The following is a 19,045-nucleotide window of genomic DNA, read 5'->3' as shown; positions in this document are numbered from 1 at the left end:
GTCATGTGGCCAGCATGACTAAGCCACTTCTGGCGAACCAGAGGAGCGCATGGAAACGCCGTTTACCTTCCCGCTGGAGCGGTACCTATTTATCTACTTGCACTATGACGTGCTTTCGAACTGCTAGGTTGGCAGGAGCAGGGACCGAGCAACGGGAGCTTACCCCGTCACGGGGATTCGAACCGCTGACCTTCTGATCAGCAAGTCCTAGGCTCTGTGGTTTAACCTACAGCGCCACCTGCGTCGGTTTCCTTTTTAGTTTTCCACTAATCAGGAAACATAACCAGTGGAGCAAATGGGAAAACCAGGATTTCTTTTTACAAAGAACGTATGTGAGAATATACAGATCTTTATTCTTGAATGTCTGAGCACTGTCTTTATAACAATTTACCGTATTTTTTGCTCTATAAGACTCACTTTTTCCCTCCTAAAAAGTAAGGGGAAATGTGTGTGCGTCTTATGGAGCGAATGCAGGCTGCGCAGCTATCCCAGAAGCCAGAACAGCAAGAGGGATAGCTGCTTTCACTGCGCAGCGATCCCTCTTGCTGTTCTGGCTTCTGAGATTCAGAATATTTGTTTTCTTGTTTTCCTCCTCCAAAAACTAGGTGCGTCTTGTGGTCTGGTGCGTATTATAGAGCAAAAAATATGGTAGTTTGTATTCTCTGACTGCATTTGCTTTTGTTTCTTTTTGGAAAATTTAATAAGAGCAACAGTAACAAAACCATGTGAGGGAGAAAGCTCATCAGAAGATACCCTGATAGGTTCCATAAGGTGACAACTGAAAGAGATATGGTTTTGGGTACTCAAACATATTCAGTAGCCATCTCACACTTAAGTCATAACCAAAGTATCTAGTGGATTGTTCAAAATACTAAGATGAAAAAGCGACACGTTTTTCAAAGCGTCAAAAATTAGCCATAGACTAGGTTTTCCAAGCTAGTTAAGATTTTGTCTGGCACCCTTACAACATTTTTTGTAATGAAGTATTTGGCCTGCCATAAGTCAAACACAAATCAATATTTACCAATACTTTATTAATCCTATCACACACCTTCACTGGAGAGATCGCCAAGCCCAACATCATCTTGCTCCATGAAGAGCTGAGAGCCAATTAAATACGGTAAAGGCCTGTCAATATAAAGATCCTATAAAAAAGGCAAAAAAGTGTTTTTAGATTTCAAATGAATATGCCACAGGTCAAAATTACACATTTCATAGATAAAACTCCAAAACACATTGAATGATTTGTAGTGTCTTATCTTAATGGTAACTCCCAATTCCAGGTTTGAAATTTGGTACTCAGATACCACCAGGGAGTGCAAAATTACCTCCAGGTGAGTCTCATCTTAGCAGATAAGTATAGAAGGAAGAATGAGAGTGCCTCACTGAATTAACTCCGAATTGGGATCTTCCTTCTAACTGTAAAGTACAGTGGTACCTCGGGTTAAGAACTTAATTCGTTCGGGAGGTCCGTTCTTAACCTGAAACTGTTCCTAACCTGAGGTACCACTTTAGCTAATGGGGCCTCCCGCTGCCGCCGCGTGATTTCTGTTCTCATCCTGAAGCAAAGTTCTTAACCTGAAGTACTATTTCTGGGTTAGTGGAGTCTGTAACCTGAAGCGTCTGTAACCCAAGGTACCACTGTTGTCAGGGAACTGCCATCAGGGCGAGAAATGGAGGCAGGGCTACCCAGTGATGCCGGAGAGGGGACAAGCAGGGGGGAAGGATTTCAGCGTAACACCCATAGAGAAGAGAGGGAGAGGGAGGAATTGGTGACAAGGCTCCAAGACCCTTCCCCCGACACTAGTGGAGAGAGCGCTGGGACGCCCCTGCCTTCCCCTTACTTGCGCAGACGCGTTCCGCGCAGAAAACATAGGAGGAGACTCGGGGTCAAACAGCTTTTATGCTGGAAGAGGTTCAAGAGACGCCCACTCTCGGATTCTGCAAGTGACTAACAGGTCACGGAGGGCGAGCTCCAACCCTAGGCATGGTTGGGGCAAGCAAACTAACTGAACTGAAGTAAGGTTACGCACAAGTAACCCCTCACAACCATTACAACTGTATATCAGCTCCCTAGGCTAAAAGGAAAGACCAAAAGCTTTAGAAATTAAGCACTGTGCAGACTCTTTGCAGAGGGCTCTCTTCTTTGTGGTGCTGATAATGCCAAGGTTGCAGGTTCGATCCCTGTATGGGACAGCTGCATATTCCTGCACTGCAGGGAGTTGGCCTTCCTACATTTCTATGATTCCATAATTCTTGCTTTCCATTCCAGACTTGGAGCCTGCTCTGCCACTATGCTCAGTCTCCAAGTGGACAGGTTCCCTTTCCTCTTTAGTCGCTGAGCTACTATCACATTCCATCTCCTGTCTTCATCTGCAGAGAAGGTGCTGAGTTTGTGTATGAAGAATGGCAGGGTGGACCAGCTCAGGCAAGAAGAATAACAGATAGACAGCGCTGCCTTGATGCTCTTCACCCCTCCACCACCATTTATAACACATTGTAGCCAAATTATTATGGAGGCCTGCTGTTGCTTCTAGTTCAGGATGTGAGAGCAAGACTCACTTGTTCAGCAGGTTTGAGGGAGACAGTGAGGACTTGCCAATCTTCAAGTATATGGCAATGATGGCTCACCAATGCCTGGATGTCTATCATCTCCTCTTTTGTGAATTGTCACTGCTAATAACTCTCTGTACTTTTCTGCATTTCACAATGGTTCTCTCTCAGTAACCCTGTAAGTAGAGACTTCAGCCCTGCTCTCTGCAGGGTTCTGAGCAGGATTTAACCCCACGGTCATAAAACTGATGAGCAGGGGGTTAAATCCTGTTGCTTCTGCTGTGCAGGCCAGTTCCCCTCGCTGTTAACATCACGCCTGTCAGAATGACACGAGGGGGTGTGATTTGGAGGGAATGGCATCACAGGCCAAACTGGACCCCGTGGTCGGTCAAGAGTGGACAACAGGCAGGAGGTTACTCATCGCTGCTTTACTGTGTCATGAGCTTTCAGAGTTAATGTTACTAAAATTTCGAAATGCACCCAGATCAATTTCTCCATGGTCTTATCTTCCAAGGTACAAGAGAATGGCTATCAGTATTTACAGCTAAAAATGGTAAAGATAAAGGACCCCTGACAGTTAATCAGCAACACCTTTCAGAAGCAGCACTCACACTATTGTGTATCTTCCACTTTCCATCCTTCAAGTGTAGTTGCTCTGCAAAGTTTGAAATTAAAACATTGTAAATTTACTCTTTTAGAGACAAAGTTACATTACCTTTGGCTCCAATATTAGTTCTATCCTTTCATTAGTTTCTTCTTCAGAATCTGAGTTCCCTGCTTTGATGTCCAGCTGTTCAAAGGCACTGTCCAACACCTGCAGCCCATAATTCACAGCTTCTTGTATTTTGGGAATCAGATCGGCTTCTTTCTGTTCACGGGTTTTCTCCTTTAGGATCAAAAGAAACACATTTCATTGTTAATTTGCCATTATACTCATTTTTCAAAAATGTGATGGGGAAAGTTGGGATTTTGGTCAACATGGCTTGGCCACTCTTAATGGGCTGCATTACTAAACATGGAGCTAAAACATCCTGAATGGAATGCCTTCATAAAGCTGGACTTAAAAAAAAAATGCCCTCCTTTTCCCTTCTATGAAGAAGGCACTCAAAGTGGCTAACAAATAAAAAGCAAATATGAAAGCAATAATAATCCAATCATAAAAACACAAATAAGCTGAACTGCAGCACTAACTAACCATGATAAAAGAAGTCAACAGAACCTGATCACCAATAGTCATTTCCTACAAGACATGGAAGGGACGAGTACTCAGAATTGACAGTAATGAGCAGCAATACTGACAATCATGAGGCTGGATCAGAAAAGGGGAACCTGTGACCCTCCAGATATTTTTGGACTTTAATTCCCATCAGCCCCAGCCAATAGTCAAGGATGACAGGAAAATAGTACAATAACATCCGGAGAACTACAACTGCCCCACCCTGGGCTAAATACACAAGGTTAAGGCATATACGGCAAGACTGACTTTAAAAGAGAGACATGGGGTGGAAAGAAAAACTTTCTTGAATCACAGGACTGCAAAGTACCTTGGAGATCATCTATTCCAGGAGTAGACAATGCAGTGCCAGTGGTCAAGGAGGATGGGAGTCCAACAATTTCTCAAGGGTACTACACTGGCTATCTCTGATCTAGTCCGATCCTTGTCTCAGTGCAGGATCTACAGGAAGCCACTACAGTATTCCTGACAGATGGCTATCTAGTTTCTACTTAAATACTTCCAGTAAAGGAGAGTTCACTACCTCTCAAGGGGGTCTATTCCTCTGTTGAACTAGGAAGTTTCTCCTATGTTTTAGTCAAAATCTGTCTCCCTGGAATTTTGGCCCATTGATCCTGCCCTCTGGAGCAACAATGAACAAGTTTTAACTCAAATACAGACAGATTTTACAGGACTAGGGCCAAGTCCTTGAAAACAGTCCTTCTCTAATAAGTCAAAAGATTGTAATGGACAAAAAGAGCACTGGGAGCTTTTAAATTCAAAAGCAGCAGCTTGAATTGTGCCTAGAAGCCAGCAGTTTGCCAATTCAGTAGACTCAAGCCAAGTTGAATAGGCTTAGATTGCAAGAGGACATTCTGTACTGTACAAACAGCCTTTGATGGCAGCTCTACTTAACTGCATTCATTTTCCCATCAAAAGTGAAAAACGAAAGGACCCCAAATAACATTTACAGTTCCCAACTGCAGAACTACTGCTTGGCTTGAGTGATAATTATTATATCTAACTGCAGCTTGACTAGTTGATAACCAGGTTTAGACATTTGCTGGGGTGAGAATTTCCATGTGGTGGTTAAGTGGGTACCCCTCTTTCTCACCACACAAATAACTTCATGCATGTCATGGGCACTCCACATGGGTTCTCAAAACTGATGTTTCCCCATTTGCGATTGTGCAGATAAGTTATCCACACCAGCTATCCACACAACTGGGAGCATGAATGAAGTGTGTATATCATATATCATGATGGGGAGGGGATGGGATGAGCTCAATCCTGAAACAATTCACTGTCTTTGACACGTCTGCCTTTTAAACTGCACTCAAGAATGATAACACAACACAGGGCAGGAAATGCCAAAGATGGAATTACAGTCTCTCTCGAAGACTAAAACCATAAAAAATAGGATCTTTAGCACTCAGGAACACCATTCATCTGAAGGCTTTCAAATGGAATAATTCACCTGTTCCTGAAGCACATGAAATCCATTATTACACATTAGAGGAAGGAAGTGGGAAGCTGAGAGGGGAACAAAATATCATTGGACACCACCCTCTGAAACTATGTTACCTGTAGCTCATCCTCCTGAACCTTTCAACAAGCAGACTCCCACCCTCCCCACCTCAGAGAAAGGAAGAGAATGATAGAAAGAGAAAGATAATTTGGGAGGTGTAAGGAGGCAGAGCATGCCCTCAAAGAGATTGAATGTGCTTGCTTGGCAGCTCCAGAGAGGACCCAGGAGCTGGTAGGCAGGAGGTGGTTGACACACACTGACTACTCTCAAAATATAACAATGGCCTGCAAATATTGCAGTTTTGCTCTTGCAGAGGAGAAGCTTCCTATCAGCCATCACTGCCCTCCGCATCTGAATCCTCCATGATTAAAGCAGAACTCATTTTTTTGGCAAGTGTGGGGAGAGTCTGCCATTGATAAATACTTCCTCCCATCATCATTTTCATCATTTTTTATTTGTATGCCGCCTTTCCACAGTTAAAACAACAATGCTCAAGGCGGCTTACAGCATAACAAGATTTACATAATTACAAAAGTCATAAACAATAAATAAACCACATCAAAAAAAATACACAACCAAATGGGAAACAATTTCCACATAAATCAAAATCTAAAACTAAGAATACACCATTCATATCAGAGTTTAAAATGACATAGGTAAAAAACAAAAACAAACAGAGCTCTCTCTGCCCAGAAGCAGCAGCAGCAGTCCATCAGGCCCCGCCCTGGGCCAGGTGGTGAGTGGCAGGACTGGGGCCCTCAGACACTGAGCAGGGGAGTTCTCCTGGGTGGTAGCCGCAGCAGCAGTTCTTATAGGCCTGTCAGGCCCTGCCCTGGGCCAGTGACATCAACAATGCCTCTATCCTTTCTGACTCCCTAGGGCAGTGCCCCACTGAAGGTGGCAATGGGTAAGCAGAGAAGAGAGCAGAAGTCAGAGGAATTCTGGGTAGGGAGAAGTGAACAGGGGTTCTCCTCAATGCAGGGCTCACTGGTCTTGGGCTTGTAGCATGCAGAGACTTCACACCTGGTGACACCCTCCCTGAACTTTAAATTTATAATCTTCAGCATTGCAAATAAATATTGAAGGTTACCATTACCAATATATTACATATTCTTATGTATTATTACATATTCTTATGTAATCCACTTGCCTGTTCTGGTCTGTCGCTCACTTCAGATTTGGATATGGTTTCTTCCACTTCATCGTCATACACTCTCTATAAAATTAATTCCAACATTTTTTTATTAAGTTTCAGCATCTGATACAAATAGCCTTCACAAGCAAAGGCAAGTCACCATGCTACTTGTACTATTAATACTTTTCAGTGGAAGAGCTGAACAGCAAGTGCCAAATGAAACCAGATTATGGCATCTGTTTAGCCTGCACCATCACAGATAAAGTGGGCGCGGGGAGCTTTCAAGCCAAAGGGACAAACAATACCCCCTCCCCCATAGCCCCTCTCCTAAAATGATTCTTTCACTTCATGTATCTGATCCCCAAGAGGAAAAAATGATAGTGAAGAAAGGAGCTGGGAGTTGTAAATCTGGTGGCCTGGAGGGGTGTTCAGCTCCCCTTACCCACATACTTTGGCTCCCTTTCACTTAAAACTAGTTATGCTATAGCATAATCTGAAAATTTACTGTCCAACAAGTCAGCCATTCCTCAGTTTTCATATTTGCATCCCGTTTCTTACACATCTCAGAGAGCAAGAATCTATCCTTGCATTATGGAATTCAAAAGCACCCAGTAATCAATTACATGCTTACATGATACTGGAGATGCAAGGGATAGGCACACAAATAAGATCTATTAGAAGCATTGTGTTCATTACAAGCACTTCCTTCTATGATGCCTTCTCATACTACACCAGAGTTGGCTTAAGCATATCTCAGTTCATATCATAGTATTCAATTACTGCACACTCACATTTTCAATGAACTGTGTATTTGAAAGCATGAGGAAGCCATTGAAGACATTGTGCAGCCGGCAATCTACACTCTTGGTTTCGTGGATCAGCCTGTCCATTTGCTTCTTGATTTCATGTGTCCTGGAGATAGTTTGCTGGGAGAATTCTTGCAAGAACCGCAACAGCTACAAAAACAGAATATGCACTTGCTCAGACTTTTAAGCCGTAGCTTAGAAACTGAAGTAATGATGTAAGACAAGGAGAACCGGAAAGTGTTATTCCTACAAAATAATTAAGCTTGCTATCCAGCAACTAAAAAATGCAACACAGGCAGCTAGAAAGCAGCTGAAAATATACTACTGACTGTGTAACAACCATATTCTTGGAGAATGAACCGAGAGTAGAATCTGAACTGTAATAAACAAAGATGAACCTCATGATGCTCTATGTACTATAGAAGGTGTGAGGAACCTCCAGCCCACAGACCAAACTTGGCTCACAGGCCCATTTGGCCAACAAGGCTGTTTTCCCCAAGGAATTCCACAGGGAGAACATGGTTATTGGGAAAACCTCTTATATCCTACCACACCCCACATGTCTGACACTAAGAGGGTTCAGATGACCACCACTCCCATACACATTGTAAAAACAAGTACATGTTTGCAGGGCTGCATAGGTTAACCCTGCCACTCCCACCAACACATCTGGCAGCTAGCTATCCTTCTGGCATTTATTGAGTGCAAGGAAGGACCCGAATCAGATCAGGATCACTTGCAAGGAGGAGTATTATGTTCAGAGCTCTGGGTAGGCGGGGGGGGGGGGGAGAGATGGCTGCTGTGTGAAGTGGGGTGGGTATGCATGGATTTATGTTGGGCTGCAGGACTTTTGTTGTGGGAGGCAGAACCAAACTATCTGCAACACGAATGGTCAGTTAGTTTAGTATTTTTATTGTTCTACTTGATTTAGGGGAGGCAGCTGCCCCCCTGCAACTCCCTGGCCATGCCCATGTGGGCATAGCTTGCCACACACATTCATTCCATGGGTGTAAGAGATCATCTCTTATGATGCACAAAACAATGGGGTGAAAGGCTGTGTCCGTCTCCTGGGTGATTTGCAAATGTCCACACTTGCAACATACAGGTGGTAGTGCCACAACTCGGCATCTCAACCGCCTTTAGGCACCACCACACTTAAGGAAGAGAGGTGGGGCACTAACACCGCACCACTTTTGCAACTCCACCGCCAGCGGAAGGGTGGCTCCTTTCTGAAAGGAAGACACAAGCCACTTCTTCCTTCTGTTCCGACAACAAAATGGGACTTGCTTAGAACGTGGTGGACTCTCCTTCATTGGAGATTTTTAAGCAGAGGTTGGATGGTCATCTGTCATGGATGCTTTATAGTTGAGATTCGGGGTCCCTTGCAACCCTACAGTTCTATGATTCCTCTTATTCTTCTGGCAGTGCATGCCTGCTACCTAGAGCATGTTGTGCCCTTCTCCCTATAGGCAAGAAAGAGGTGGCCGAGGCTTTTAAAGCATAGGAAGTGAAAAGTAGGGTTTGCCATAGGACAGAGCGGGGTGGGTTTTTCTTTTCTTTTCATCTGGCGCTGAATTGACTTCAAAACAATCCATTACATTACAACCTAGTGCAGCCTAACAGGATGGCCCCTCTGGAATTTGTCACACATGCACACAAATTCGCAAATCTTGTGCTTGGCTATCTGGAGCTTAAACACACAACATTTCACACCCGCTTTTAAAAAACACATGCTTTTGGCCAAAGAAGATGAAGAAGATTGGCAAAACAAACTATTGAACTATGCAGGAAATATTACATAATTGAAACCCAAGAAAGAAAAGGACTTTTTTAAAAAAAAAAGGAAAAATGTTTAATACATATATTGCAAGCTTTGTGTATAGGTTTCTACATTAGTCGAACTTCTACAGGTCACTTGTAACAACATGAGTAAGATTTTAAAATTGAACTAATAAGAATATAGGGACGCAGGTGGCGCTGTGGGTTAAACCACAGAGCCTAGGACTTGCCGATCAGAAGGTCAGCAGTTCGAATCCCTGCGATGGGGTAAGCTCCCATTGTTTGGTCCCAGCTCCTGCCAACCTAGCAGTTCGAAAGCACAAAGTGCAAGTAGATAAATCGGTACCACTCCAGTGGGAAGGTAAACGGCGTTTCCGTGTGCTGCTCTGGTTCGCCAGAAGCGGCTTAGTCATGCTGGTCACATGACCCGGAAGCTGTCTGCGGACAAACGCCGGCTCCCTCGGCCAATAAAGCGAGATGAGCGCTGCAACCCCAGAGTCGGTCGCGACTGGACCTAATGGTCAGGGGTCCCTTTACCTTTAATAAGAATATAAGATTCTATTGACGTGCATGAATTAGTATAAAATAATGGGACCAGGACTGGGAGTAGAGGGAAGACAATTAAGATATACGAGTTGAATTTTTGATATGATGTTATTTTGCTTTTGTTGTTGTCGTTATTATAAATTAATAAATTGTATCTTAAAAAACAAAACAAAAAACCACGTGCTTTGGGAGAGGACCCCTAACTTTGCAAAGAGAGAGAGACCTGAAATACTGGACGAATATTTATCAACACAGGACGTAGCAATCCCGTATTACACAGGACAGGGGGCGACCCTAGCAGGGCAGGGCAAGGGGAACGACAGAAACGCCCCCCACCCTCCGCAGGCACCCTGGTCACGGGCTGCGCTCTCTGCACGCGCTCAGGAGCGCTGTTGCCGCCGCCAGGGTGGCAAACCCCCTAACGACGCGTTTATCCGGCAGCGGCCCCGGCCTCTCACCCCCGCGTCGGCGGCCAAGGACCAGCACGGGCTCCCGGCTCGGACCTCCTCCAGGGACCAGGCTCGCTCCCACAGCAGCAGCGCCGCCGCCGCAGCCGCCGTAGCCCCGGGGGGAGCCTCCGCCGCCGCCGCCGCCCCCGACGAGGACGACGACGAGGACGACGCGGGAGGAGAAGCGGCCGACGACGACATGGTCGCTGACGGGAAGACGCTGAGGCGCCCCTCGCGACGGCGGTTTAACTGCCACCCTCGGCCCAGCGGTCAGCTGACTCCTCCCGGGCGGGTCGCGTGACTGGGCTGCCGGCTGTTAGAGGCATGGAAAAAAAAGGGAAGAGCCGCCCCGCGCTCCGCGGCTTCCGGCCTCATTTCGAGATTTCGGAAGCGCGGTGGGGGAGGGAACCGGGAGTGCGCCTGCGCGAGAAAGGGCTGGCGCGTGCGCACGCGCGCACGGCGAGGCTGTGCGTTCCATATAGAGCCCCGCCCCCTTCCCATGGAATCGTTCAGAAGGGGTCCCATGGGTCATCTAGTCCACCCCGCCCCGGCATAGCTGTCAACGTACAGATTTGAAAATAAGGGACCAGCAGCCTCGAATATAAGTGATCAGCAGGCAAAATAAAGGATTTGGGCTTGCCTTATGCAGAAATCCTGCACTGATGGAGCCATGCTGCTTTGGCTGCGACTGACTGTGTTTTGCAGCGGGTTGGGCTGCATGATCCTAAGGGTCTACAACTCCAACCAAAGAAGAGTGGCAGGCAAAACTGATGAATGACATCCAGATGGCAAAGCTTACAGGCAGAATTAGAAACCAGGAAGAGGACCTCCTTAATAAAGAATGGGGAAAGTTTATAATTTAGTTGAAAAGCTATTGTCAAGAGTTACATACATTGGGAGGATTGACAGAAAACTTGTAGTGAAAATTTGAACAATGGATGGACAAATGATTTATAAAAACAGAGTTATGAAAGGGATGCAGAGGGGGAAATCACTAGATTAAGATGCTGCACTGGTTGGAGGGGATGCTAAGCAGCACGTCGGGGCTGCCGTCGTCCTGGGGCGAGGAGTTCCATCGGCCCTTCCCTGCCTGAGAGGGGGGGGGAGAGAGAGAGAGACTCTCGCCCACGCCAACCGCGAGCCTGGCATGAAGTGGCTGTGGTGCTGCCGCGGCCACTGAAACACCGCCCTTCTGCATCCCTCCCCTTCCCCTCCTCTTCCTCCTCCGTCAGGCCGCCTTCCCCTGGCAGTGCGGTGGAAGTCTCGCAAGAGAGGGGCTGCCTGCCCGCCCGCCGCCACCTGTCTGCTCACAACGTGCCCCTGAGGGGGAAAGGGAGAGACGGAGACACGGCAGCTCATGCGCTCGCTTCCTCGAGGCGGAGGACCCCGAGCCGCTGCTTCCCTCCCGAGCCGGGCGAGCATGAAACCCGGGAAATTTAAGGGACGTCATCAATAAGGGACAGCAGCGGGACATGGCACTGGGATAAGGGAGTTTCCCGCCAAATAAGGGGCGGTTGACAGCTATGCACCCTGGCAATGCAGGAATCTCAACAAAAGCATGTGGGGTTCTGAGAGTGAAGGCGATGAAGAGGAAGATCTTTATTTATAACCCGCCTTTCCTCCCTGGCAGCTAAAATAAGAGCAGATCAAAACATAGCTGCTCAAAACAAACGGGAGGACAAAGAAAAGAAGAAAAACCCAAGCTATATTATATATATTACAATTTAGAATACTCATTTTACATCCTTAGAAATGACTTCTCTTTCCATGGTTCGTTTGACATATCATAAATCCCTGCATATTTTCCACAAACCATTATTGCATCCATCAAAACTCATTTACACTGTTGAATTTACAAGAAGAAGCAAGTTTTTGTTCTGTTTAATTTGACAACTTTTTACAAATCCGTTGCACTCCGTTCTCGACATTTACAACAGCGGTTTTGATTCAAGGTCTCTGATTTTTTAAAATTAAATGTAACCTTTTATTGATTGTGAATATTGTATAGATATGAACAAAATGGTATATTATTTTTACAAGGTACAAAAAAGAAAACTCACATAACAGTAGGTTACAAAACTCTTCATAATCAGTGTACACTATCTTGTATACTATCTTGTAATAGACATGTCAAGAATTATTCCAGAAGATCTCGCCAGCATGATTCCAGTATAACATCTGCACCCTCAAATCAGCACCCTCAAATTAATTGTAATTAATGTTGGAATCTGCAGTTCTGCCCTTTGGAATCCAGAACTCAGTTTTGTGATCTTCCGGTACCTAGTTAATAGCATACTGGACTAAAACCATTTTATGTGGTGTATCTTGCAAGAGTTAGGCTGAACTTCTACAGCAATCCTGCAGAGTATATGAAGGCCAAAAAGTTTTTATTTTTAAAGCCAGTTGGGTTTACATGAAATTACCTAGTCTTGGCCACAAGGTGGGGCAAGGGAACATGGAACCTCTGGAAGTGACTATTGATGTGATCATGAATTGGGCAATTTGCAAAAAGCAGGTGCAAAAATCCTTTCTTGGGCTGACTGGAAAAAGAAGTTGGTTTGTAGCCCTTTCCAGTGCTGTTCTCTAGCCATCCCCTCACTGAATTACTCTTGGAAATGCCAAGCCGTCTGGAGTATCAATTTGCTCCGATTTTGAGTAACATTTTTTCCCCAGAGACATAGGTTAATAAACATTTCCTTGGGCTGTACTGTATTTGATACACTGATATATAGATCTGATTGGAAAGGGGTTTACTTCATAAACACTCTCCATCAGTTCCAGTTGAAAACTTACCTTTAAAAGCCTGAAAAATAGTAAAAGATTACCAGAATCCTCTCTAGCCTTACATCACCGGAGTGGGGGTGTGTGTTGTGTTTCCACAATCAAGCACCCAAGATTATTTTATCAAGACAGCTTCCCTCACCCTTGAATTAAGTAAGCCTCAAAAATGTGTTTCCCTGTCTCCATTCTAGCAGGCAAGAAAGAAGGACCAGCTGTTCAGACATTCAGGTTCCATTCATCCCGTTCTTCTGACATAATTAGTTGTTACAAGGGGTGAAATGATAGCGTAGACATATTAACTTGTTCATTCTCGATTCTTTTTTCCATTTCTGAAAAAGGTTAGACACTCAGGCTCTTCAGGCTAAAATAAGCAAAGCGGACTCTTCCGACAATGCAATAAAAATCTCAGCTCCAGCCACGGAGCTATGAAGGCTCTGGCTCAACTATCTCCCTGCCCTAGATCCCAGTCTAACAAGTGAGGGATCAATAGGTTCATGGCCGGCCCAAGAGATTTTGGCAGCCGAGGCGAACGACAAAATGGCGCCTTCCCCATCTTGGGCAGAAGGGGTGAAGGAACCTATACATTGGGAACCAGGTGGGGGGATAAAGATCAACTTTGGGAACAAGCAGGAAGTGGGATTCAAAGGGCATTACAGAGGGGAAAGGGGCCTGCTCTGTGTTATACAGGACAAGTGGCAACCCTATGTGTAGATCCTGCTGCCCGAGGCACCTTGCCTCATGGGTGGGCCGGCCCTGAATATGTTAGTTCAAATGTAGCCTAGGTGACCCAGCCGTAGTTGGTGAGCATATTCAGTTGCAAGCATATTGGGAGTGGGGAACATCAGCTGTCATCTTACAGATTTGAAAACAAGGGACCAGCAGCCTCAAAAATAAGGGATCAGCAGCCAAAATAAGGGATTTTGCAAGCACAGGTATGTTCAACTTCTGAGCCCCTCCGAGCCAAAGGCAGAAAGCCCAGCCAGCAGCCAAATGAAGTCTCAAGCGGTGGTTCCCACAGCACAGCAACCCAGCAAAGGGGATGCAGCAAGAAAAACCACCGTCACCTCTCTGCTGGGAAGCGCTGAGCAAAGGCGAGTCCCCAGGCAACGCAGCCGATTTGATCGGCACAAGGCATGCAAGCTCCACCCCCCCCCCATCGTTCTTAGACTCCTTATTGGGTGAGCAACACAGCTAAGCAACACAGTTGGAGCCTTCCTCCTCCCTGGCCGGCAGGGAGGGAGGAAGAGAAGCTGCTTCCTTTGAAACCCAGGAAATTTAAGGGACATCATCAATAAGGGACAGCAGTAGGACACGGCGCTGGGATCAGGGAGTTTCCCGCCAAATAAGGGACGGTTGACAGCTATGATCAGGAGCTACTCTGGGAGCCAGTAGCATACAATAGTGATGAGAAACCTTTTGCATTATTATCGAGGGCACCATTTCCTTGGGGCCCACATGCCTTGGGTAGTCCAGAGCCTGCGGTGGGTGAGCCCAGAGCCCAGAGGGTAGAACGATCCCTTTTCTCTCTTGTTTTCTGCTTTCTCCTTCTCTTGCTTCCTCCCATTCAACAGGCTGGCAGGAGAAGGACCAATTGCTCTTTCCAGAGAGTGGGCTTCTCCCTTCCTTGTCCCACCATCCCACTTTAGTCACACACACAGCCTCCCTCAGGGCTCCCAGGCGGTTATATACTGGAGTTCTCATTAACAGTTTTCGGTAATTCTCCATTTTGTTTATCAAAGGCTGCTTCACTCCACTGACTGATGTGACTCAAGGGGTTAAGTGTTTCATTTAGGAAATTGCACTGTTCTCTGTGCTACTTAACATCATTTTGGACTCCATCTGGCATTAAGCTTTGACATCTGGGCTTATAGATGGACACTATCAAGGATTTAATTGGATTTTGCCACCAGGGGAAGAAATGCTCAACTTGCTGTAGCAACATGGTAGAAAGACAGTGATGCCCGATCAGAATCCAGCGCCAGTTTAAAGATTTCTGCATTTAGGATTCACCCTAGTCGCAGATTTCCGAGATATTAAACGGGTTGGTGCAGACAAGGCTGCTGAGCCAATGGGCAAAACATGCAGGATGAATAACTTGCATGCCCTCCATGGCTTCTCCATGGCTACTGCTGCCTGCCTCCTCTGTTGGGCTGCAACCACCACAGCCCATCCCCACAGCTCTGGGGTGCAGGCAGAGAGCAGAGCCCCCAGGATGGGAAGAAAGGGGGAGTGGAGCACAAGGAGTCTTTATTTTATTTTATTTTCAATGCTTTGTGCATTCAATGCGGCAGCCAGACTGGTGACTGGGAGCAGCCACCGAGACCATATAACACCGGTCTTGAAAGACCTACATTGGCTCCCAGTACGTTTCCAAGCACAATTCAAAGTGTTGGTGCTGACCTTTAAAGCCCTAAACAGCCTCGGCCCAGTATACCTGAAGGAGCGTCTCCACCCCCATCGTTCTGCCCGGACACTGAGGTCCAGTGCCAAGGGCCTTCCGGCGGTTCCCTCTCTGCGAGAAGCCAAGTTACAGGGGACCAGGCAGAGGACCTTCTCGGTAGTGGCGCCTGCCCTGTGGAACACCCTTCCACCAGATGTCAAAGAGAAAAACAACTACCAGACTTTTAGAAGACATCTGAAGGCAGCCCTGTTTAGGGAAGCTTTTAATTTGATGTATTACAGTATTTTAATATTTTTTTGGAAGCTGCCCAGAGTGGCTGGGGAAGCCCAGCCAGATGGGCGGGGTATTAATAAATTATTATTATTATTAGTAGTAGTAGTAAAATTTATTGATTGGCGTGTGTTTTCCTTTTTGTAAATCTACCAAAGAACAGCACAGCATAAAACAAAATCAGAATTAATGTGTTTTCTCAGGACTGGGAAGGGGTTGCGTGTGTGTCGTTGGTATAAGGGTGGTATAAATGCTCTGGGGGATGACAAAAAAATGGAAGGGTCAAGGAGGGTCAGTTGGCCGGGGGGAGTGAGAAATGTCCCTATTTTCATCTGAGGAAAGTTGGCAAACGTCTCAGATGAACTTGGCAAACGTGTTCACAGATATGTGGTTGTTGTTGTTGTTTAGTTACTAAGAATGACAGGGGAATTCCATACAAATCTGGGGTGGAGTAGGAGGCTAAATGCAGGGCGATTTCCAAGAAAATATGCTGCTGGTGTTGCATTGGGACCAAGTGGAAGGAACCTTGCACCAGGAATGGCTCTTGGGTTCCATAGGTTTCAATATAGAAGCTTTGCCACCCGCAGAACTGAGTTCGGTGGAATTGTCCGCATAACACGCTCTCAAAGGTTGCTGAGTAAAGAATAGAGGGCAAATACATCATTTTCTCAGAACTAGCAGGAACCTTTTCTTTACCCGTCCTGTTTGTTTAAAGCAAATTTTTATTTTGCAACACTCCCACCATTGTACCAAGCTTTAAGGCTGCAGTTTACTCTTGTCTTGTTTTAATTAAGTAGAAGGTCAAATCGCAACTAACACACTGAGCCAGAATTTCAGGGCAGCAAAGGTGCTTGCATCAAAGAGCTCAGTTGCTGAAGCCCATGTGCAGATGACACAACCTTGATGGCAGAAAGTGAGGAGGAATTAAAGAACCTTTTAATGAGGGTGAAAGAGGAGAGCGCAAAATATGGTTTGAAGCTCAACATCAAAAAAACGAAGATCAGGGCCACTGGTCCCATCACCTCCTGGCAAATAGAAGGGGAAGAAATGGAGGCAGTGAGAGATTTTACTTTGTTGGGCTCCATGATTACTGCAGATGGTGACAGCAGCCACGAAATTAAAAGACGCCTGCTTCTTGGGAGAAAAGCAGTGACAAACCTCGACAGCATCTTCAAAAGCAGAGACATCACCTTACCAACAAAGGCCTATATAGTTAAAGCTATGGTGTTCCCAGTAGTGTTGTATGGAAGTGAGAGCTGGACAATAAAGAAGGCTGATGGCCGAAGAATTGATGCTTTTGAATTATGGTGCTGGAGGAGATTCAAACCTCTCCATTCTGAAGGAAATCAGCCCTGAGTGCTCCCTGGAAGGACAGATACTGAAACTGAGGCTCCAATACTTTGGCCACCTCATGAGAAGAGAAGACTCCCTGGAAAAGACCCTGATGTTGGGAAAGATGGAGGGCACAAGGAGGAGACGACAGAGGATGAGATGGTTGGACAGTGTTCTTGAAGCTACCAGCCTGAGTTTGACCAAACTGCAGGAAGCAGTGGAAGACAGGAGTGCCTGGCGTGCTCTGGTCCATGGGGTCACGAAGAGTCAGACATGACTAAACGACTAAACAACAATGTGGCGTTTCACTGGTCCATCTGGCCTGACATTGCAAAGTTAGGTCCCCTAGAGTATGGGACTTATTAAAACTGATTTTCCTTCAGCTTTGGTCACATATGTAACTTCTCCACCAGTAGGAAAATTGACTTTCAGATGTACCCCAAAGAAAGTAACACAAATAAAATGCCTCTTGAAAGTTATTAAGCAGGACACCATTTTCAATTTAAAAAGAAAAAACCCATGACTTTATCATCGTAAGACCTTCCATTTCCCCAAAAGATAATATAATTATGCATGAATCATCAGGGTCAGCAATATGCCACAACACAAAGTACAAAAAACCTATTTGTTGTCTAAGTAACCTCACAGTTTTAAAAACACAAACATGGTGTGCCATTAACATCCATATAATTATAACATTAAGGACGCGGGTGGCGCTGTGGGTTAAACCACAGAGCCTAGGACTTGCCAATCAGAAGGTCGGCGGTTTGAATCCCCATGACAGGGTGAGCTCCCATTGCTTGGTCCCTGCTCCTGCCAACCTAGCAGTTCGAAAGCACAAAGTGCAAGTAAATAAAGCGAGATGAGCACCGCAACCCCAGAGTCGGCCACAACTGGACCTAATGGTCAGGGTCCCTTTACCTTTACCTTAATTATAAGATGGCGAGATGGTTGGACAGTGTTCTCGAAGCTACCAGCATGAGTTTGACCAAACTGCGGGAGGCAGTGGAAGACAGGAGTGCCTGGCGTGCTCTGGTCCATGGGGTCACGAAGAGTTGGACACGACTAAACGACTAAACAACAACAATTATAACATTATAACACAGGGGGTCTTATTGCCCACTGAGAAGCATCCCTTCTCTGGTCAGATTTAATGTTAATATACCCAAACTGAGGATTTTGAATTCTTCATATATTCTTCTTGTGCACAAATAATTTAGCAGAGAGAGTATTTAAGAGAGAGAGCCTTCTGGCGGTTCCCTCACTGTGAGAAGTGAGGTTACAGGGAACCAGGCAGAGGGTCTTCTTGGTGGTGGCGCCTGCCCTGTGGAACGCCCTCCCACCAGATGTCAAGGAAATAAACAACTACCTGACTTTTAGAAGACATCTGAAGGCAGTCCTGTTCAGAGAAGTTTTTAATGTTTGATATTTTACTCCGTTTTTAATATTCTGTTGGGAGCTGCCCAGAGTGGCTGTGGCAACCCAGCCAGATGGGCGGCATATAAAATAATAATAAAATTGTTGTTGTTGTTGTTGTTGTTATACTGAAAGGCCTTTTTGGTATTCTTACAAATACGTCCGTTTATTCCAGGACTGGCCCAAAACATTTTGGCCCCTGGGGCAAACCCCCAAATGGTGCCTCTCCTCCCCACTAGAGAAGAAGGGGTGAATGATTATCTACATCAGGAACAAATGGGGAAGAAAGATTGACATCAGGATCAGGTTTCAGTCAACCAAGGTAGCTGATCTGTTCACTTATTTTATTTTAGCAGCTTTTATCCTGGTTATATTGCTTATGCTATGGTGACAAAAGCAGCAAACTTAGTTACCGTATTTTTCGCTCTATAGGACGCACTTTCCCCCCTCCAAAAATTAAGGGGAAATGTGTGTGCGTCCTATGGAGCGAATGCAGGCTCTTTGGCTTCAGTGATAGCAACGCGAAGCCTCCGAAGCGCAGAGGGAGCGCTCCCTCCGCACTCCGGAGGCTTCGCATTGCTTTCGCTGAAGGCTGGAGAGCGAGAGGGATCAGTGCGCACCGACCCCTCTCACTCTCCAGGCTTCAGGGCTAGCCGCCTGAAGCCTTTGGAGCGCAGCAGGAACTCGCGCTGCGCTCCGAAGGCTTCAGGTTCCTTTTGCTGAAGCCAGGAGAGCAAGACTCTCCTGGCTTCAGCAGAGAGGGAGAGCTGCGCAGCACCCCTTCAGCCAAGCGGGAGGAGAAATAGAAGGGGCTCCGTTTCTCCTGCTGCTTCACT

At 46.0% G+C, this 19,045-nt stretch overlaps 2 protein-coding genes across 4 annotated transcripts in view; both read right to left on the bottom strand.

Moving 5' to 3' along the window:
• Nucleotides 1-3,443, bottom strand: part of LOC309370200 (WASH complex subunit 2-like) — a 39,128-nt gene extending 35,685 nt beyond the window's left edge. For 2 of the 3 annotated variants that reach the window (XM_081911700.1, XM_081911701.1), the window contains exons 1-2: nt 3,269-3,402; nt 1,052-1,145 (exon numbers count right to left, since the gene is read on the bottom strand). In XM_081911700.1, the coding sequence (XP_081767826.1) occupies nt 1,052-1,094 (43 nt within the window). In that variant the 5' untranslated portion in view covers nt 1,095-1,145; nt 3,269-3,402. Of the gene's footprint in view, nt 1-1,051; nt 1,146-3,268 lie in introns of all 3 variants that reach the window. The other variant, XM_081911702.1, reaches the window with a different exon arrangement.
• Nucleotides 3,444-6,417: 2,974 nt separating this feature from the next.
• On the bottom strand, nt 6,418-10,309 carry LOC309370656 (WASH complex subunit 2-like; the record flags this gene model as incomplete). Its single annotated transcript, XM_081912563.1, has 3 exons — nt 10,019-10,309; nt 7,221-7,385; nt 6,418-6,510 (listed from the first exon to the last, which is right to left on the bottom strand). The coding sequence occupies exons 1-3, from the start codon at nt 10,208-10,210 to the stop codon at nt 6,418-6,420; spliced, it is 450 nt and encodes a 149-aa protein (XP_081768689.1). The 5' UTR covers nt 10,211-10,309.
• Nucleotides 10,310-19,045: the final 8,736 nt, after the last annotated feature.

The sequence above is a fragment of the Podarcis melisellensis genome, assembly GCF_964234715.1.
Source record: "Podarcis melisellensis genome assembly, chromosome: 5".
In the NCBI taxonomy this organism is placed as follows: domain Eukaryota; kingdom Metazoa; phylum Chordata; class Lepidosauria; order Squamata; family Lacertidae; genus Podarcis; species Podarcis melisellensis.
The sequence above is the reverse complement of the archived record's forward strand: the minus strand, read 5'-3'. Positions and strand labels throughout refer to the sequence as shown.